This window comes from Alligator mississippiensis, chromosome 15 (assembly GCF_030867095.1).
Source record: "Alligator mississippiensis isolate rAllMis1 chromosome 15, rAllMis1, whole genome shotgun sequence".
NCBI classification, from domain to species: Eukaryota; Metazoa; Chordata; order Crocodylia; family Alligatoridae; genus Alligator; species Alligator mississippiensis.
This window is the reverse complement of record NC_081838.1, coordinates 2,311,327-2,332,466: the sequence shown is the minus strand read 5'-3', so window position 1 is coordinate 2,332,466 and position 21,140 is coordinate 2,311,327. Positions and strand designations below refer to the sequence as shown.

The window sequence follows — 21,140 nt, the reverse complement described above, 5'->3', positions numbered from 1 at the left end:
ACGACAAGTCTCTCACTGGGGTTGTAGAGAGGCAGCAGCAAGGCGCCAGACTGCCATGCGTAGATCCTGAGATGGTGCAGAGTCACTTGGAAGAACTGGATGCCTGTAAGTCGGCAGGCCCGGATGAGCTCCATCCGAGGGTGCTGGAGGCACTGGCTGACATCATTGCAGAGCCACTGGCGGGAATATTTGAACACTCGTGGTGCATGGGCCAAGTCCCGGAGGACTGGAAAAGGGCCAACGTGGTCCCCATTTTCAAGAAGGAGGGGAAGGAGGACCCGGGCAACTATAGGCCAGTCAGTCTCACCTCCATCCTTGGCAAAGTCTTTGAAAAAATTATCAAGAGTCACATTTTTGAGAGCCCAGCAGGGCAAATTATGCTGAAGGGAAACCAGCACGGGTTCATGGCAGGCAGATAGTGCTGACCAACCTAGTCTCTTTGTATGACCAGGTTACGAAACGCCTGGACACAGGAGGAGGGGTGGATGTCGTATATTTAGACTTCAGGAAGGCCTTCGATACGGTATCCCACCCCATACTGGTGAACAAGCTAAGAGGCTGTGATGTGGATGACTACACAGTCCGGTGGGTGGTGAATTGGCTAGAGGGTCGCACCCAGAGAGTCGTGGTAGATGGGTCGGTCTCGACCTGGAAGGGTGTGGGCAGTGGGGTCCCACAGGGCTCGGTCCTTGGACCGATACTCTTTAATGTCTTCATCAGCGACTTGGACGAGGGAGTCAAATGTACTCTGTCCAAGTTTGCAGATGACACAAAGCTATGGGGAGAAGTGGACACGCCGGAGGGCAGGGAACAGCTGCAAGCAGACCTGGACAGGTTGGACAAGTAGGCAGAAAACAACAGGATGCAGTTCAACAAGGAGAAATGCAAAGTGCTGCACCTAGGGAGGAAAAATGTCCAGCACACCTACAGCCTAGGGAATGACCTGCTGGGTGGCACAGAGGTGGAAGGGGATCTTGGAGTCCTAGTGGACTCCAAGATGAACATGAGTCGGCAGTGTGACGAAGCCATCAGAAAAGCCAATGGCACTTTATCGTGCATCAGCAGATGCATGACGAATAGGTCCAAAGAGGTGATACTTCCCCTCTATCGGGCGCTGGTCAGACCGCAGTTGGAGTACTGCGTGCAATTCTGGGCGCCGCACTTCAAGAGGGATGCGGATAACCTGGAGAGGGTCCAGAGAAGGGCCACTCGTATGGTCAAGGGCCTGCAGACCAAGCCCTACGAGGAGAGACTAGAGAAACTGGGCCTCTTCAGCCTCCGCAAGAGAAGGTTGAGAGGCAACCTTGTGGCTGCCTATAAGTTCATCCCGGGGGCACAGAAGGGAATTGGTGAGTACTTATTCACCAAGGCGCCCCCGGGGGTTACAAGAAATAATGGCCACAAGCTAGCAGAGAGCAGATTTAGACTGGACATTAGGAAGAACTTGTTCACAGTTCGAGTGGCCACGGTCTGGACCGGGCTCCCAAGGGAGGTGGTGCTCTCCCCTACCCTGGGGGTCTTCAAGAGGAGGTTAGACGAGTATCTAGCTGGGGTCATCTAGACCCAGAACTCTTTCCTGCCTATGCAGGGGGTCGGACTCGATGATCTATTGAGGTCCCTTCCGACCCTAACATCTATGAATCTATGAGACTTGTACTGCCAGCCCTTCCTTAGCCTGGCACCTCCACCAGGCACTCACTCACTCACAGGTGCACGACCTGCTGTTTTTCTGCCCAAGTTCACATGAAATGCTGGGAATTAACTAGAGCACAAAGCCCTGCCATTGTGCTAGCCAACACCTGGCCTGATTTGCTCCGTGTTGCACTGGGTGCTGCAACCGAAAGGTGGGTTTTCAACACAACTCTTTCACCAGCTCCAAGAAACCCACAAGTGCTGAGCCCTGAAGCTCATCCCGTTCCATAGCTCCATTTCATCATCGGAGTTTCCTCTGTTCCCACCTGCCACAATTCATGCACAAAAGCAAATGGCAATGTCATGGTGCAGGGAAAGAAGCTGAAGCCTGAGCCATGCCAAGTGGAATAAGAGGGAGTATTGAGGGGATGAGTTGTCATGACAGAATGTCCCAGCTTCCCACACTGAGAGAGATGATGGCTTCTCCATGTGCTCCCCCCACTCTCTCCCCTTCCCCCATCACCAATCTCTTAACTGCTCCAAGGCTCCCCCTAGCATGGGATGAAGCAGATCTTGTAGCTGAGGGGCAGGGTGGCAAAGGCCACCAGTTCCAGGGAGATGTTGAGGTCCTGGCGGTCAACAAGAGACTTGAAGTAGAAGTTCTGCCAGATACTGGTGAGGAATAGGAAGAGCTACATGCGAGCAAGCACATTGATGAAGCAGTACCACTTCCCTGGGGGAAGAGGATAGAGAACTCAGGACTTGGTGCCAGGCTCCAGGGCCCAGAAGTCAGGGAGGGGGAATCTCAGGCCTGCATCAACCATCTGAGTATGGGCTGGTGTAGCTGGGTGGCAGGGCTTGGTCAGGGGCACAACCAGGGCTGCTGAGGGCAGTGTGGACAGTTGGGTTGAAGCCCAGAAGAGGGGAAGGTGCAGTGTGTTTGCACAAGATGAAAAGAACCGGATCACAGAGACTGGGACATTGGCAGCTTTAAGTGTCTGAGTAGGTGCTGGCAGCACTGGTGGAAAGAGAGGAAGTCACGGCTCTCTCTGGGTCTGTACCGAGTGTGGCCATTGAACTCGTACCAATGGAGAAGGGCAGACAGGCCTCATTCTTCTTGAATTGCCCCTTCTCATCCAGGAAGTGCCTGGGGTCGAAAACTTTGGGCCTCTCAAAGTGCTCAGGATCCTTCAGCACGGAGCGCAGCAGTGCAAATGCCTCAGCGGCCTGGGGGAGACAGCACCATGAGATAGGCCTCTCAGGCTGGGGGATCAGTGGTTGGTTGCAGCCCCCCGCAATGGCGTTTGACCGGGTTGAGAGCTGCCTTATAGCTCCACCTCCCTAGGTGCCAGCACAAGCACCTTGGTTACATAATTTGTTTGTGCAAATGGGATCTGGGTTCATCCACCAACCATGCGGTGACAGAGCCCAGGCATGAGCCCACAGTTACCTGTACACAGCAGCAGCATGCCCAAAGCCAGGCCTTGGAAATCTGTGCGCCGGGCTGCGCGCCGGGCTGGAAGCTGATCTGGTCCAACCACTCCAGGCTGCAGAGGTTTGTAAACACCTGTCACACTCAGACAGGACGTTGGCCTGCCAAGTACCTGGAGGAGCCATGGATCTGGGTTGTGGGCACACACCATGGGGGTCATCAGCCCTGCTCCCGGGTCTCACTGGCACCACCTTTGTGAAGCCGCTGAGGTTTCATGCGTACAAACCAAGATGGGCAGGAGTGGAGGAGTCCTCTGCTCTCTGGCCCCTTCATTTTACCCTGCCCCCAGGTTCCTACTACTCACAGCAGGGGAACTGGGCCCTGGGGCTGGGCACTGTTACCGCTTTAAGACAAAATGCCAGCCCTTGCTCAGCCTGGCACCTCCACTGGGCACCTACTCCCAGGTGCCCTGCCCTCTGCATTTTCTGTTTGAGTTCAGATGAACTGCAAGTATTAACCAGAGCACAAAGCCTTACCATTGTGCTAGCCAACACCCAGCCTGAAAGCTGAGGCAGAGGCATGGCCTCGGGCCCCAGGGCTGGGAGAGAGGGGACAAGACCGACAAGGGGAGCCTCCAGCTTTGGGCCCCTAAGCCCTGCTTTTCTGGTTGGGTATAGGTGTTGTCTGTGGGCTGATGCACACAGAAGCACACACGTTTGCACATGCACGTGCACACATACACGTGTCGGAATCAACCCCTCAGACCTGACACACATCATACCCCAGCAGTGCCTGCCCAGCCTCTCTCCTATAACAGCTGCTAGCTGTATATCATGGCCTCGTGTGCTCCACTGTTGCTGACCAGTGCAGGGGGGCTCTGTATTGAGCCTAGCATTTCTGCCCCATAGCAATGAGCACGCCTGAGCCCTCCCCTTCAGCGGAGAGGTCCCTTCACCAAGAGCAAGTCGATGCAACTCACCCTCTAGTGAAGGGACCTCTCCGCTAAAGGGGGCTCAGCCCAGACAAGAAGCTGTACCTGAGCCCCTGGCTTCTGGCTAGAATGAGGCTGAATCCTCCCCTCCACTATGCTGGCGGAGACCTGGAGCGCTAGCAACACAACGCAGATGAGGGGAGCCAAGAGGGAGTACAGATCTACCCAGCCATCCTGACAAGTCCTTGGGTCTGTCTGTCCCATGCACCTTCGTCTGGCCATAACCCCATGTGCACTCACCCTATGCTCACCCTGCCATCTCAGCCCTCTTCCCAAAGCAGCATGGCCCTAGGAGTCTTGAAGCAGCGACTGCTGCTCAGCCCATCCTCTATTGGCCATCACGTCAACCTTGCCAGCTTGAGATGCACCTCTCCTTCCCGTAGGACTGTTTCTTCAGATCAAACATGAACAAGGAAGGCAGCAGATGTGGGAAGCAATGGGGCAGGAAGCTTTTATTGGAGAGATACCCACCTGGGGCAGCCCCATGCATAAGCCAAGGCCACGGATTTCAATGATGGACCACATTCATTGACAGGTCACAGCAAGGCACAAAACCAAAGGGGATTCCCCTTCCACCAGCTCCCAAATTCAGCAAGTGCTGAGCCCTGAAGATTGTCCCGTTACACCTTTCCCTCCTACCACATTTCTTGCAGAAAAGTGAACAGCAATAGCAAGGCACAGGGACAGAAGCTGAAGCCATGGAGCTGTGTTGGTGCCTGATCCGTGCCAAGTGGGACGAGAGGGAGAATTTAGGGGATGAGATTTCATGACAGAATGTCCCAGGGTCCCACGCTCGGCCTGATGAAGGCTCCTCTATTTGCACCCCTCTTCCCCTCTACCCCCCTCCCCACAGACCAAACTGCTTTGAGGCCCCCCCTAGCGTGGGATGAGGCAGATCTTGTAGTCGCGGGGCAGGGTGGCAAAGCCCACCAGCTTCGGGGAGATGTCGAGGTCCTGGCGGTCGATGGGAGACTCGAAGCGGAAGTGCTGCAGGATGCTGGTGATGAAGAGGAAGAGCTCCATGCGAGCCAGCATATCACCGAAACAGAACCGCTTCCCTGTGGGCAGAGGATGGAGAGCTCAGGGCCTCGCGCCGAATCCAGGGCCCATGGGAAGGGGGAATCTCAAGCCTGCCTCAACCTACCTAGCAACACTGGTCTAGTTTCATAGATGTTAGGGGCTAGCAGGGACCTTACAGATCATTGGGGACAGCCCTCCTGCACTTGGGCAGGGTGGCAGGGCTCAGGCAGGGGCAGCCCAGGACTGATGGGAGCAGTATGGACGGTTGGTTGGAAGCCCAGAAGAGGGGAAGGTGCAACATGCTTGCACAAGATAAAAGCAACCAGATCACAGGGACTGGGGCCTTGGAAGATTTCAGTACATGGGTAGCTGCTGCAGCGCTGGTGGAAGGAGGGGAAGTCATGGCTGTCTCTGGCTCTGTGCCAAGTGCAGGACTCGTACCAATGGAGAAGGGCAGGAAAGCCTCGTTCTTCTTGAATTGCCCCTTCTCATCCAGGAAGTGCCCGGGGTCAAAGGCTTCAGGTCTCTCAAAGCACTCGGGGTCCTTCAGCGCCGAGCCCAGCAGTGGAAACACCTCGGTGCCCTGGGGGAGACAGCGCCATGAGACAGGCCTCGTAGGCACAGGAACCTCCCCTTGTTTCTGCCCAGATTTGCCATGGGGATGGATTTGCAATGGGAGTAGAGAACAAACCTCCTCACAGTGGTGAGAGGACTTGGAGACTGGACCAGGAGGTAAACGCCATCACTGGAGGTCTCATGCAGCCCCGCCACCCACCCGAGGAGCCCCTGAGCCACACCTGGGGGATGGTGTAGCCCCAGAACTGGGTCTCCTTGGTCATTCGATGGGACAGCCCCATGGGAATGACATTGCAGAACCTCTGGAACTCATGGATGACAGCGTCCGTGTAGGGCATGCGGCTCCGGTCCTCAATGTTGGGGCTGCGGTTCCGGCCAATCACCCGGTCAATCTCTTCATGCACCTTTTCTGCAGAGACGTGAGCCGAGCCTCAGGGCAGGGCTTTCGAGGCAGCATGGTGCCCAGCCCAGACTGTCCACATGGGTGTGATGGGGTGGGACTCTGGAGCTGGGTGGCGACTATTCCCCAAGGAGTCACAGCAGTCACAAGGTTTCTCTGTCACATGGAGCCTCCTTAGGTGGTGACGGCAGTGCCCTTCCACCCATACCTACTTCCCTGATCGTGTCCCTTTTCCTAGCTGTGGCCAATCACTGAGCTGCAGTGGCAGGGGAAGTGGACATATTCCTCTACCAGCTGTATGCCAGCAAGCAGAGCTGCCTCTACTGCACTCCATCCTTCCACCTGCACCCTGGAGCTGGTAGGTCCGATGACCTAGTAGTAGGAATTACTTCCCAATTAGGGTGGCTAGGATCTGGAACCAACTTCCAAGGGAAGTGGTGCTGGCTCCTACTCTGGGGGTCTTTACAAAGCGGCTCGATGCCTACATGGCTGGGGTCAATTGAGCCCAGTTTCTCTCCTGCCCAGGCAGGGGGTCGGACTTGAAGATCTACAAGGTCCCTTCCGACCCTACGTCTATGGTGTCACCTGAGGATATTCCCTGGTTTCACTGAGCCCAGAACCCAGCCCTGGACCCCCCTATAAGCAAGGATCACTCCAGACTTACACCAAAAGGTCACTGAGATCATAATCTGACTCCTGACACCCATTCCAGTAACTTGAGGGACTAAGGTTGCAAACCAGTTGGGATCCCTGGGCCGTTGGCTGGAAATGCTGAATTTGCCCCCAAGAGTAGGCCAGATTCTGGCCCTTGGAGGCTGAACTACCAGGACATAACTTATACCGCTTGGCTGTTTAACACCACACCACGTCTGTGTGAAACCCGTGCTCTTGATGTCTCATCGCTGAACTGCAGCTGGGGGTGTTGACCCAAAGCCAGCGTGAATGCCCATGAGGCTGAAGGAGCCACGGCACTGACCTCAACCCACGCTGTTACCTTCAATCTCCGGGTGCTTGAGCAGGACGAGGAAGCCGTAGCGCATGGTGGTGCTGACTGTCTCTGTCCCAGCGAAGAACACGTTGAGCACGGTGAGGATGATGTTCTTCATGAAGAACTCAGAGGACAGGTTGTGCTTTTCCTGTCAAGGAGAGATGGCAACGAGGAGAAGGAAAGGCTCCTTCTAGGCCTGTGCACCTCTGAATGCAGAGATGAGGAGTTTGGCAGATGGAGCCCAGGGCAGACCTTGGAGAAGCAGCCACCTTTCTTGTGAAGACATGGGGACTCCCCCTTCCCATCGTACATGAACAGGGCAATGTTTGACTTCCAAATGGAGCCAAAGACAGCACTGACCATGGAATTTACTAGGGGAGGCACAGCCAAAGGCGCTACTGGGACCAAGGTCTTGGCTCTGTCCACCGAAGGAAGAAAATCCAGGGTCAATGCTCCGGGAAACTCAGCCTGTCTCCAATTACTGTGTCCAAAAACGAATATACCTCCTCTGCTCGTGCTTGTAGGGAGGCAGTTAGACGGGCCAAAGCTACCATGGAGCTGAGGATGGCATCCCAAGTAAAAGACAACAAGAAATTGTTTTTTAGATATATAGGGAGTAAGAGGAAGACCCAGGGAGGAATAGGACCCCTGCTAAATGGGCAGAAACAATTGGTGACGGACAGAGGGGACAAGGCTGAACTCCTCAACGAGTTCTTTGTCTCAGTGTCCCTAAGTGAGGGGCACGACAAATCTCTCACTGGGGTTGTAGAGAGGCAGCAGCAAGGCGCCAGACTGCCATGCGTAGATCCTGAGATGGTGCAGTGTCACTTCGATGAACTGGATGCCTGTAAGTCGGCAGGCCCGGATGAGCTCCATCCGAGGGTGCTGAAGGCACTGGCCGACATCATTGCAGAGCCACTGGCGGGAATATTTGAACACTCATGGTGCATGGGCCAAGTCCCGGAGGACTGGAAAAGGGCCAATGTGGTTCCCATTTTCAAGAAGGGGAGGAAGGAGGACCCGGGCAACTATAGGCCAGTCAGTGTCACCTCCATCCTTGGCAAAGTCTTTGAAAAAATTGTCAAGGTTCACATTTTTGAGAGCCCGGCAGGACAAATTATGCTGAGGCGAAACCAGCATGGGTTCGTGGCAGGCAGATCGTGCCTGACCAATCTAGTCTCTTTTTATGACCAGGTTACGAAACGCCTGGACACAGGAGGAGGGGTGGATGTCGTATACTTAGACTTCAGGAAGGCCTTCGATACGGTATCCCACCCCGTACTGGTGAACAAGTTAAGAGGCTGTGACTTGGATGACTACACAGTCCGGTGGGTGGCGAATTGGCTGGAGGGTCACACCCAGAGAGTCGTGGTGGATGGGTCGGTCTCGACCTGGAAGGGTGTGGGCAGTGGGGTCCTGCAGGGCTTGGTCCTTGGACCGATACTCTTTAATGTCTTCATCAGCGACTTGGACAAGGGACTGAAGTGTACTCTGTCCAAGTTTGCGGATGACACAAAACTGTGGGGAGAAGTGGACATGCCGAAGGGCAGGGAACAGCTGCAGGCAGACCTGGACAGGTTGGACAAGTGGGCAGAAAACAACAGGATGCAGTTCAACAAGGAGAAATGCAAAGTGCTGCACCTAGGGAGGAAAAATGTCCAGCACACCTACAGCCTAGGGAATGACCTGCTGGGTGGCACAGAGGTGGAAAGGGATCTTGGAGTCCTAGTGGACTCCAAGATGAACATGAGCCGGCAGTGTGACGAAGCCATCAGAAAAGCCAGTGGCACTTTATCGTGCATCAGCAGATGCATGACAAATAGGTCCAAGGAGGTGATACTTCCCCTCTATCGGGCGCTGGTCAGACCGCAGTTGGAGTACTGCGTGCAATTCTGGGCGCCACACTTCAAGAAGGATGCGGATAACCTGGAGAGGGTCCAGAGAAGGGCCACTCGTATGGTTAAGGGCCTGCAGACCAAGCCCTACGAGGAGAGACTAGAGAACCTGGACCTTTTCAGCCTCCGCAAGAGAAGGTTGAGAGGCGACCTTGTGGCCGCCTATAAGTTCATCACGGGGGCACAGAAGGGAATTGGTGAGTATTTATTCACCAAGGCGCCCCGGGGGTTACAAGAAACAATGGCCACAAGCTAGCAGAGAGCAGATTTAGACTGGACATTAGGAAGAACTTCTTCACAGTTCGAGTGGCCAAGGTCTGGACGGGCGCCCAAGGGAGGTGGTGCTCTCCCCTCCCCTGGGCGTCTTCAAGGGGAGGTTAGATGGGCATGTGGCTGGGGTCATCTAGACCCAGCACTCTTTCCTGCCTATGCAGGGGGTCGGACTTGATGATCTATTGAGGTCCCTTCCGACCCTAACATCTATGAATCTACTGCCTCCCTGTGGCAGAGCACAGGGTGTCTCTGCGACTTTAAGGGCCTGGAGCTGGCAGCCTCCAGGTGCCTGATTAGGGCAGCCATTTTGAGGCTTAGGCTGCTTATATAAACAAGGCAGTTTGGCTGCAGGAGGCCAGGCAGCAACATTGCCTGGCTGTAGGGCTGCTGTGAATGACCCGGAGGTAAGGGGGAGCTGCAAGGGGCTGGCAGGAGGCTCCTGGTCCTGGGCATGACCTGAAACTGCACCCTGCCTGGAGTGGGTGGTCTGGTGGGGCTCTCAGTGGCACGGGAGCCCCCAGGAAATACCAGGCCAGTGATCACCCTGGTGAAAGGCGGGTAGGGGCACCTTAACCCCTAGCTCCCACCACCACCGGGTGGGTTACCCATGTGTTTGTTGGAGGGCCCAGATGGGCCAGTGTTGTGAGGGGCCCAGGCAGGGCGGACCCCAAGAGTGGGAGTGATGTGGGCGTGGTGCTGCGGTTGCCCCTGAGAGGACGGGGAGTAGTGGCACGGTGAGGCCCAGTGACAGAGTGAGCGGCTAGAGATACCCAGCCCGAAGGGGAGAGTACCCTCGACTGACCCAAGCTGGGGCCAGGACTACGGTAGTCAAAAGGGCCAGGGGCCCACCGCGAGGGATGCCCAAGAGCCGGGGGCCTGGGGTCCTGACTGGCCTTGAGATGGGTCAGGGCAGGAGGCCGAAGGTTCCGGGGGAACCACACCCGAGAGGGGAAGATAGATTCGGGGGGCGTTAGGTAGCCCGGATGACGGCGGAGTGGCTGTCTGATCGGAAGGATCATAGAGGGGTCCTGTTAGGACGATTCTGGGGCCCAGTATGAGGCCGGTGACTAGGAGAACACCATGTTGCCATCTGCGAGGCTTGGGCTGTGGTATTAGGGGAGGTCGGAGCCGCAGAGCACCCCCTGGCATCGGGGCACTACAATGGGCAGCCTCCTTCTTAATTGACATCGATATACGAATCAATTAGCATCAAAGGCGTGGTGGGCGAGATAAGCGGGCGGTTGCCCAGAGACAGGTGGGCGAGCCACAAAGAGCTCGGCCCTGAGTAGGCCCCCTGTCACGGTGACAGGCGGGCGGGCCACAGAGTTCGGCCCCAGGAGGCCCCCTGTCACACTCCCATTAACGCAGATCAGGAGAAGACCTCCCATGCAAGCAGCCTCCTGCCCCTCCATCCCAAAGAAGGCCACATCCCACGGGGTTTTTCTGCATTTGCCTGCAGTCCCTCCCTGCTTCATCTGCCACCCCCCCGCCCAGCACCTGGTGCATCTTGATGAGGAAGCAGTCAATGAAATCCCGTGGGGAGTTGGGGTCCAGGGTCTCCTCATTGGCCTTCACCTTCTTCTCAATGTATTTCTCCAGCCCCACCAGCATCTTGAAGGCCTTGTGCTGGGGGCCGGGTAGGTAATTCATGACACCTGCAAACATCTCGTAGAGCTGGGAGAGGAACCAAGAACTACCTGAGCCTGGATCACGGGCTTGTGGACAGGTTGTCCATTTTTCTGTCCATCCACAGTGGGACGTTTCCAATGATTCAGCCCTTCTCCCCTTGGTATCCATCCCTCCCCATATGTTCTTTCTTGTACATGCATGTGTGTGTGTTTAAATATGTCTTATCCAGCCATCCATCCATCCAACCACCTTCCTAGCTAACTAGCTAACTTCCCATCTATCCATCTTCCTAGCCATTCACCAGCTCCTGGGATTCCCATCCCTCCCTCCTTGCTCTACTGCATCCGAGTCATGCGATTTCCAACTAATCAGTTCACTACACAACTAAGGCTCTCTGTCCCCATGCACTGCTCCCTTTGACCTCTCTCTGAAGGAAGGGGATTGAGGACAGGTCCTGGCCCCTGCTGCCCAGCCACCCACACAAAGCACTTTTACCTGCCCCCAGGATGTGCTGGTGAAGCGGAAGCTCTCGAGCATCATGTAGAGCAGGGAGTGGAACTCCTTGTCCTCGTAATCAAAGCGGTCCCCAAAGACGACAGAGCTGATGATGTTGGACACTGTGCGGCTCAGGATGTAGGTGGGGTCAAAGGGCAGGCCTGGGACATGGGATGAGAAGAGATCTCTGTGGAGGGCTGTGGTGGAGCTAGCTTGGACAAAGGCCGGTGCCTGCCTCAGGGGCTGCCCCTGAGATTTGCTGAGAAGGCTTCTCACTGGGGTAAACCAGAGTTGAAGGCAACAGGCCAAAGTAGAAATGTGCCCTTGGTGGATGTGACCACATCAACTCCACCAGGGTTATGGTGTTGGCTACCGCTGGGGCCCTGCCAACCTTTGAGCTCAGGGCAGCTGGTGTGACCCACCTTTGGTGTCCTGCAGTGCCCCCAGCAGGTACTGGGCTTCATCCAGGATCCGCTCCTCAATGCTCCTCTTGCCCACACCAAAGTTGCGCAGGGTGGTGATGGAGAAGCGACGCAGTTGCTTCGCCCGCTCCCCATTGGAGAAGGCCACACCTGGAGGGTTGAAGAAGGGGAGTGTGTGCACTGAGCTGTGGGGCTTCTGGGAACCCAAGCTGGCCTTGCAGGTCCCCCTCCCCCCCCCCTCCCAGGAGAGCTGAGCACCGGTGCTTTCCCAGGGCACCAGACTGGAATACCCCAGATTTGTGGTGGGAGTTGCAGCAGCACAAATGAAGCAAAGGAGTTTGCTGCTGCCCTGAGTGGCCCAGCCGGTTCCTGTGAGGCACTGACTGGGAACCTCCCCTCCACGACACCAGGCTGAGCTCCCATCTGGGGCAGATCAGCACTGAGGCAATGGAGCCGTGCTGATTTGGCTCTGCTGGGGTCCCAGAAGCTGCTCCCACCCCCCTCTTGTGGACACCACTGACCGTAGCCCTGGAAGAGCCAGTCAAAAGTGGCCTGCTCCCCACGGCCACCAAACTCATCACCCTGGTCCACCAGGGCTTCCTTTATGGCCCGGTAGCCGCACAGCACCACAACACGGCGCGTGCCCAGCTGGATGGTGTAGACAGGGCCGTACTTCTCACTGAGCTGTGGGACATGGAGACACTGAGGACCTCACCTCCCCACACAGCCCCAGCATCCCCACAACCCAGCCCAGCTGCCTCCTACCCACACCCCCACCTCCCATTCTCCCCATCCCCGCACACTCCACAGCCCTTCCCTCTCAATGCCTCTTACCTGCAAGCATCTTCCCACTTCACATCATCCACAAACTCTGCCCCACAGCTCCTGATTGACCTCCCCTCCCTTCCCCCAGTAACCCCTCAAAGCACCATGGGGGTGGGCCCTGATGGGAATTGGGGAACCCATGCCCAGCAAGACCCCTGCACCTTCATGAGTGACTTGAGCATGTTGCTGGTGTCAACTTGCAGCAGGTTTCCAATGAGTGGGAGGGGTGTGGGCCCCGGTGGCATCTTGCTACGCCCCTGCATCTGCTTCCATGTCGAGAGGAGAATGAGGCAGGTCAGGCAGATGGTGAGGGAGAGGGCAACAGCACCGAGGAAATCCATGGTCAGTGGCGGTCTTGGTCCTGGAATGGTGTTCGACTGGCTCGAGAGCTGACTTTTATCCCCAGCTCCTGCAGTGCCAGCACAAAAATCTTGGTTGCATAACTTGTTTGTGTAAATGGTATTTGGTTTCCTGTACTAACTAGATGGTAACAGAGTCCAGGTGAAATCTCAGGGTTCCCTGCAGTAGCATGCTGAAAGCTGTGCCCTTTACAACCATGCAGTGTTTCTGTACCTGGTTCACAGATTTTTCATAGACTTTCATAGACATTAGGGCTGGAAGGGACCTCGGAAGATCATCGAGTCCAGCCCCCTGCCCAAAGGGCAGGAAGTCAGCTGGGGTCATAGGATCCCAGCAAGATAAGCATCCAGTTTGCTCTTGAAGGTGTTCAATGAAGGCGCTTGAACGATCTCCGGTGGCAGGCTGTTCCAGACCTTGGGGGCTCGGACAGTAAAGGAATTCTTCCTTATGTCCAGCCTGAAATGCTCTTGTAGTAGTTTATGACCATTCGACCTAGTCGCCATCACTTGGGGCGCTCTGGTGAACAAACGTTCCCCCAGATCCTGGTGGTCACCCCTGATAAACTTGTAGGTGGCCATCAGATCACCCCTCAGCCTGCGCTTTTCCAGGCTAAAGAGCCCCAGGGCTCTCAGCCTGTCGTCGTAGGGTCTGCTTCCCTGACCTCTGATCATGCGCGTGGCTCTTCTCTGGACTCTCTCAAGCTTCTCCACATCCTTTTTGAATTGTGGAGCCCAAAACTGGACACAGTACTCCAGCTGCGGCCTCACTAAGGGCGAGTACAGGGGGAGAATGACGTCCCGGGATTTGCTTGAGAAGCATCTATGGATGCAAGCCAGCGTTTTGGTCGCTTTACTAGCCGCAGCATTTCATTGCAGGCTCGTGTTCATCTTGTGGTCAATGATGACCCCCAAGTCTCTTTCTTGCATAGTGCTAGCCAACATAGCACTGCCGAGCCTATAAGGATGCTGCGGGGTTTTCTTCCCAAGGTGGAGAACCTTGCATTTATCGGCGTTGAACACCATCAGATTCTCATCCGCCCGCTTGCTGAGCCTGTCCAGGTCAGCCTGGATCATCCGCCTGTCTTCTGGTGTGGATGCTTTGCCCCAAAGTTTGGTGTCATCGGCGAACTTGGCCAGTCTGCTTCTGACTCCAGTGTCCACATCAATGAAGATGTTGAACACTATGGGTTCAAGGACAGAGCCCTGGGGGACCCTACTGGTCACAGGACACCACGATGAGTGACTTCCATCAATTATTACCCTCTGGGTCCGATCCTGGAGCCAGTTATCCAGCCAGTGGATTGTGGAGGACCCAAGGCGACAATTGGCCAGTTTCTCCAAGAGGTGATGATGGGAAACCAGATTGAAGGCTTTTTTTAAGTCAAGATATATGACATCAATCTCTTCTCCCTTGTCCAGGTGATAGGTCACCTGGTCGTAGAAGGAAATGAGATTGGTCAAGCAAGACCTACCTGCAACAAACCCGTGCTGGCTATCCCTTAAGATGTTGGCGTCGGCCAGTCCATTAAGGATGGCCTCTTTAATAAACTTTTCTAAGCTCTTCCCCGGGATAGAAGTCAGGCTGATGGGCCTATAGTTAGCCGGATCCACTTTCCTCCCTTTCTTGAAGATAGGCACCACGTTGGCCTTCTTCCAGTCTTCGGGCACTACACCAGAGCGCCAAGAGTTTTCAAAGATCCGCGCTAGAGGCTGGGCTACGATGCTCGCCAGCTCCTTGAGTACCCTGGGGTGAAGATCGTCAGGGCCGGCTGACTTGAAGGTATCCAGCTTCTCAAGATGTTGCTTCATGAAGTCAGCATCAATGGAGGGCAGGGGATCACCCTCACCCGGACTTCCCTGTCCCGTAGCGGGCATGGGCGTCCCATGGGGCTGATGAAAGACTGACGCAAAGTACCTATTTAATAGGTTGGCTTTTTCCTGGGCGTCAGTTGTCAGTTGCCCCATCTGGTTCAGCAGGGTCCAACGTTGCCCCTGCTTTTCCTCCGGCTCCCCACATATCTGAAAAAGGACTTTTTATTGTCCTTGATGCTCAAAGCTAGCTGGAGTTCAGTTGCAGCCTTGGCTTTCCTGGTCAGCTCCCTACAGGACCGGACCAGTGCAGAATAATCCTCCTTGGAGGTGATTCCCATCCTCCATCCTTTGTAGGCCTTTCTTTTTAGCCTCAGGAGGTCTGCTAGGTCCCTGGAGAGCCAGGGGGGCTGCTGTGCCCTCTTGCTGCCTTTCCTCCGAGATGGAATAGATTTAGTTTATTAAGTGTCATCTGCAAACCTGGGATTGCGGATGATCCCAGATGATGCTGGGCTGTGGTGAAATGGCTTCCAGTCCATCAGCTCCAGGCTGCACAGCTTTGTAAATGCCTCTCCTGGAAGAGCCACTGAACCAGTTTCTGAGCACACATGGAGGGAGACCTCAGTCTTGCCCCAGGGTCCCTCAGACTGGGAGCAGTTCATGGAGGGGCATAGGGCAGCTCCAAGACAAAGCCCTGTTGCTGTTGCCCTGCATAAAGCCACAGAGGTTTCATGGATACAAACCAAGATAGGCAGGAGTGGGAGAGTTCTCCACTCTTTGCCCCCTTCTTTCCACCTAGCTCCTTTGCTGACTTGGGAGAGATTCCTGCCACTAGCAGAAAGGGAATCAGGCCCCGGCGTTGGGCATTGTTCTGGACATGTTATGGACATTGTTATGGACTACCCAGACATCTGCTGGGAGACGCAGACAGCAAGGTCCCACCATTCACACAGGTTTCTAACCTGTATACAGGACCTCCACCTGACACAGGAGGTACACGGTTCCACTAGGGGGAATGCCATACTGGATCTGGTATTGGCAATGGGGGATGACATGATAGGGGACCTCCAGATCGGTAGCCATCTGGGGAACAGTGATCACCTAATAATAGAATTCTTCATAAGATGTCGAGTGGGTAAGGTAACTAGTAGGGTGAAAGTGCTAGACTTTAGGCAAGCTGATCTCAATGCACTCAGGCGATTAGTCAGGGACGCACTGCAGAGTAGCAGTTTTGAAGGGATGGGAGCCCAAGAAGGGTGGCTGTGCCTAAAGGAAACGATCCTTCGGGCACAAAGGGAGACAATCCCGATGTAAGGAAAAAGAGGGAAAGGGGCCAGGAGGCTTCCATGGCTGACCAGAGAAATCCAGGGCAGCCTACGGGCCAAAAGGGGAGCACATAAAAAGTGGAAACAGGGAGAAATCACCAAAGATGAATATACCTCCTCTGCTCGTGCTTGTAGGGAGGCAGTTAGACGGGCCAAAGCTACCATGGAGCTGAGGATGGCAACCCAAGTAAAAGACAACAAGAAATTGTTTTCTAGATATATAGGGAGTAAAAGGAAGACCCAGGGAGGAATAGGACCCCTGCTAAATGGGCAGAAACAATTGGTGACAGATAGGGGGGACAAGGCTGAACTCCTCAATGAGTTCTTTGCCTCAGTGTCCCTAAGTGAGGGGCACGACAAGTCTCTCACTGAGGTTGTAGAGAGGCAGCAGCAAGGCGCCAGACTGCCATGCATAGACCCTGAGATGGTGCAGTGTCACTTCGATGAACTGGATGCCTGTAAGTCGGCAGGCCCAGATGAGCTCCATCCGAGGGTGCTGAAGGCACTGGCCGACATCATTGCAGAGCCACTGGCGGGAATATTTGAACACTCGTGGTGCATGGGCCAAGTCCCGGAGGACTGGAAAAGGGCCAACGTGGTCCCCATTTTCAAGAAGGGGAGGAAGGAGGACCTGGGCAACTATAGGCCAGTCAGTCTCACCTCCATCCTTGGCAAAGTCTTTGAAAAAATTGTCAAGGCTCGCATTTGTGAGAGCCCGGCAGGACAAATTATGCTGAGGGGAAACCAGCACGGGTTTGTGGCAGGCAGATCATGCCTGACCAATCTAGTCTCTTTTTATGACCAGGTTACGAAACGCCTGGACACAGGAGGAGGGGTGGATGTCGTATATTTAGACTTCAGGAAGGCCTTCGATACGGTATCCCACCCCATTCTGGTGAACAAGTTAAGAGGCTGTGATGTGGATGACTACACAGTCCGGTGGGTGGCGAATTGGCTGGAGGGTCGCACCCAGAGAGTCATGGTGGATGGGTCGATCTCGACCTGGAAGGGTGTGAGCAGTGGGGTTCCGCAGGGCTCGGTCCTTGGACCGATACTCTTTAATGTCTTCATCAGCGACTTGGGCAAGGGAGTCAAATGTACTCTGTCCAAGTTTGCAGATGACACAAAGCTATGGGGAGAAGTGGACACGCCGGAGGGCAGGGAACAGCTGCAGGCAGACCTGGATAGGTTGGACAAGTGGGCAGAAAACAACAGGATGCAGTTCAACAAGGAGAAATGCAAAGTGCTGCACCTAGGGAGGAAAAATGTGCAGCATACCTAGTGCCTAGGAAATGACCTGCTGGGTGGCACGGAAGCGGAAGGGGATCTCGGAGTCCTAGTGGACTCCAAGATGAACATGAGCCGGCAGTGTGACGAAGCCATCAAAAAAGCCAACGGCACTTTATCGTGCATCACAAGATGCATGACGAATAGGTCCAGGGAGGTGATACTTCCCCTCTATCGGGCGCTGGTCAGACCGCAGTTGGAGTACTGCGTGCAATTCTGGGCGCCGCACTTCAAGAAGGATGCGGATAACCTGGAGAGGGTCCAGAGAAGGGCAACTCATATGGTTAAGGGCCTGCAGACCAAGCCCTACGAGGAGAGACTAGAGAAACTGGGCCTCTTCAGCCTCCGCAAGAGAAGGTTGAGAGGCAACCTTGTGGCTGCCTATAAGTTCATCCCGGGGGCACAGAAGGGAATTGGTGAGTACTTATTCACCAAGGCGCCCCCGGGGGTTACAAGAAATAATGGCCACAAGCTAGCAGAGAGCAGATTTAGACTGGACATTAGGAAGAACTTGTTCACAGTTCGAGTGGCCACGGTCTGGACCGGGCTCCCAAGGGAGGTGGTGCTCTCCCCTACCCTGGGGGTCTTCAAGAGGAGGTTAGACGAGTATCTAGCTGGGGTCATCTAGACCCAGAACTCTTTCCTGCCTATGCAGGGGGTCGGACTCGATGATCTATTGAGGTCCCTTCCGACCCTAACATCTATGAATCTATGAGACTTGTACTGCCAGCCCTTCCTTAGCCTGGCACCTCCACCAGGCACTCACTCACTCACAGGTGCACGACCTGCTGTTTTTCTGCCCAAGTTCACATGAAATGCTGGGAATTAACTAGAGCACAAAGCCCTGCCATTGTGCTAGCCAACACCTGGCCTGATTTGCTCCGTGTTGCACTGGGTGCTGCAACCGAAAGGTGGGTTTTCAACACAACTCTTTCACCAGCTCCAAGAAACCCACAAGTGCTGAGCCCTGAAGCTCATCCCGTTCCATAGCTCCATTTCATCATCGGAGTTTCCTCTGTTCCCACCTGCCACAATTCATGCACAAAAGCAAATGGCAATGTCATGGTGCAGGGAAAGAAGCTGAAGCCTGAGCCATGCCAAGTGGAATAAGAGGGAGTATTGAGGGGATGAGTTGTCATGACAGAATGTCCCAGCTTCCCACACTGAGAGAGATGATGGCTTCTCCATGTGCTCCCCCCACTCTCTCCCCTTCCCCCATCACCAATCTCTTAACTGCTCCAAGGCTCCCCCTAGCATGGGATGAAGCAGATCTTGTAGCTGAGGGGCAGGGTGGCAAAGGCCACCAGTTCCAGGGAGATGTTGAGGTCCTGGCGGTCAACAAGAGACTTGAAGTAGAAGTTCTGCCAGATACTGGTGAGGAATAGGAAGAGCTACATGCGAGCAAGCACATTGATGAAGCAGTACCACTTCCCTGGGGGAAGAGGATAGAGAACTCAGGACTTGGTGCCAGGCTCCAGGGCCCAGAAGTCAGGGAGGGGGAATCTCAGGCCTGCATCAACCATCTGAGTATGGGCTGGTGTAGCTGGGTGGCAGGGCTTGGTCAGGGGCACAACCAGGGCTGCTGAGGGCAGTGTGGACAGTTGGGTTGAAGCCCAGAAGAGGGGAAGGTGCAGTGTGTTTGCACAAGATGAAAAGAACCGGATCACAGAGACTGGGACATTGGCAGCTTTAAGTGTCTGAGTAGGTGCTGGCAGCACTGGTGGAAAGAGAGGAAGTCACGGCTCTCTCTGGGTCTGTACCGAGTGTGGCCATTGAACTCGTACCAATGGAGAAGGGCAGACAGGCCTCATTCTTCTTGAATTGCCCCTTCTCATCCAGGAAGTGCCTGGGGTCGAAAACTTTGGGCCTCTCAAAGTGCTCAGGATCCTTCAGCACGGAGCGCAGCAGTGCAAATGCCTCAGCGGCCTGGGGGAGACAGCACCATGAGATAGGCCTCTCAGGCTGGGGGATCAGTGGTTGGTTGCAGCCCCCCGCAATGGCGTTTGACCGGGTTGAGAGCTGCCTTATAGCTCCACCTCCCTAGGTGCCAGCACAAGCACCTTGGTTACATAATTTGTTTGTGCAAATGGGATCTGGGTTCATCCACCAACCATGCGGTGACAGAGCCCAGGCATGAGCCCACAGTTACCTGTACACAGCAGCAGCATGCCCAAAGCCAGGCCTTGGAAATCTGTGCGCCGGGCTGCGCGCCGGGCTGGAAGCTGATCTGGTCCAACCACTCCAGGCTGCAGAGGTTTGTAAACACCTGTCACACTCAGACAGGACGTTGGCCTGCCAAGTACCTGGAGGAGCCATGGATCTGGGTTGTGGGCACACACCATGGGGGTCATCAGCCCTGCTCCCGGGTCTCACTGGCACCACCTTTGTGAAGCCGCTGAGGTTTCATGCGTACAAACCAAGATGGGCAGGAGTGGAGGAGTCCTCTGCTCTCTGGCCCCTTCATTTTACCCTGCCCCCAGGTTCCTACTACTCACAGCAGGGGAACTGGGCCCTGGGGCTGGGCACTGTTACCGCTTTAAGACATAATGCCAGCCCTTGCTCAGCCTGGCACCTCCACTGGGCACCTACTCCCAGGTGCCCTGCCCTCTGCATTTTCTGTTTGAGTTCAGATGAACTGCAAGTATTAACCAGAGCACAAAGCCTTACCATTGTGCTAGCCAACACCCAGCCTGAAAGCTGAGGCAGAGGCATGGCCTCGGGCCCCAGGGCTGGGAGAGAGGGGACAAGACCGACAAGGGGAGCCTCCAGCTTTGGGCCCCTAAGCCCTGCTTTTCTGGTTGGGTATAGGTGTTGTCTGTGGGCTGATGCACACAGAAGCACACACGTTTGCACATGCACGTGCACACATACACGTGTCGGAATCAACCCCTCAGACCTGACACACATCATACCCCAGCAGTGCCTGCCCAGCCTCTCTCCTATAACAGCTGCTAGCTGTATATCATGGCCTCGTGTGCTCCACTGTTGCTGACCAGTGCAGGGGGGCTCTGTATTGAGCCTAGCATTTCTGCCCCATAGCAATGAGCACGCCTGAGCCCTCCCCTTCAGCGGAGAGGTCCCTTCACCAAGAGCAAGTCGATGCAACTCACCCTCTAGTGAAGGGACCTCTCCGCTAAAGGGGGCTCAGCCCAGACAAGAAGCTGTACCTGAGCCCCTGGCTTCTGGCTAGAATGAGGCTGAATCCTCCCCTCCACTATGCTGGCGGAGACCTGGAGCGCTAGCAACACAACGCAGATGAGGGGAGCCAAGAGGGAGTACAGATCTACCCAGCCATCCTGACAAGTCCTTGGGTCTGTCTGTCCCATGCACCTTCGTCTGGCCATAACCCCATGTGCACTCACCCTATGCTCACCCTGCCATCTCAGCCCTCTTCCCAAAGCAGCATGGCCCTAGATGGAGACTTTATCCTCCCCTTTCATTCTAGTTCCTCTGACTCAACAGAGTCACTTCGTTGCATCTCCAGAATCCCCTGAGCTTCTGGCAAGAGCAGACTTGGGGCACCATGAAGACATGGCCAAGCACGGCAGGTCTTGTTTCAAAGGCAGCCCCGGGGCACCTTGCCAGATCCAAGACAGGGGCAAGTGCTAGAAAGGCTCCTCCTCCTCTGATCCAGGCTTTTTTTGTTCTCACGTTTCCCTGGTGTAAGGTTTCCCTATGCGCTCCTGCCAGCACGTCCCAATGGGGCTCAGCAAAATGCCCCCTGGAAAGCTCACCCAACTGGTGGGTATTGGTTGCCTGCTCTCACCAGGTTGTGTGAACAG

At 55.2% G+C, this 21,140-nt stretch overlaps 2 protein-coding genes across 2 annotated transcripts; both read right to left on the bottom strand.

Moving 5' to 3' along the window:
- Positions 1 to 2,183: 2,183 nt before the first annotated feature.
- LOC132245857 (cytochrome P450 2A5-like) lies at positions 2,184 to 3,645 on the bottom strand. The gene is made up of 4 exons (XM_059719020.1): positions 3,601 to 3,645; positions 2,718 to 2,859; positions 2,359 to 2,365; positions 2,184 to 2,304 (listed from the first exon to the last, which is right to left on the bottom strand). Exons 1-4 carry the CDS (start codon positions 3,643 to 3,645, stop codon positions 2,184 to 2,186), a joined length of 315 nt encoding a protein of 104 aa, XP_059575003.1.
- Positions 3,646 to 4,480: 835 nt separating this feature from the next.
- On the bottom strand, positions 4,481 to 12,971 carry LOC106740145 (cytochrome P450 2A13). Its single transcript, XM_059718155.1, has 9 exons — positions 12,740 to 12,971; positions 12,275 to 12,437; positions 11,754 to 11,903; positions 11,332 to 11,492; positions 10,705 to 10,881; positions 7,046 to 7,187; positions 5,873 to 6,060; positions 5,517 to 5,658; positions 4,481 to 5,113 (listed from the first exon to the last, which is right to left on the bottom strand). Exons 1-9 carry the CDS (start codon positions 12,917 to 12,919, stop codon positions 4,932 to 4,934), a joined length of 1,485 nt encoding a protein of 494 aa, XP_059574138.1. The 5' UTR covers positions 12,920 to 12,971; the 3' UTR covers positions 4,481 to 4,931.
- Positions 12,972 to 21,140: the final 8,169 nt, after the last annotated feature.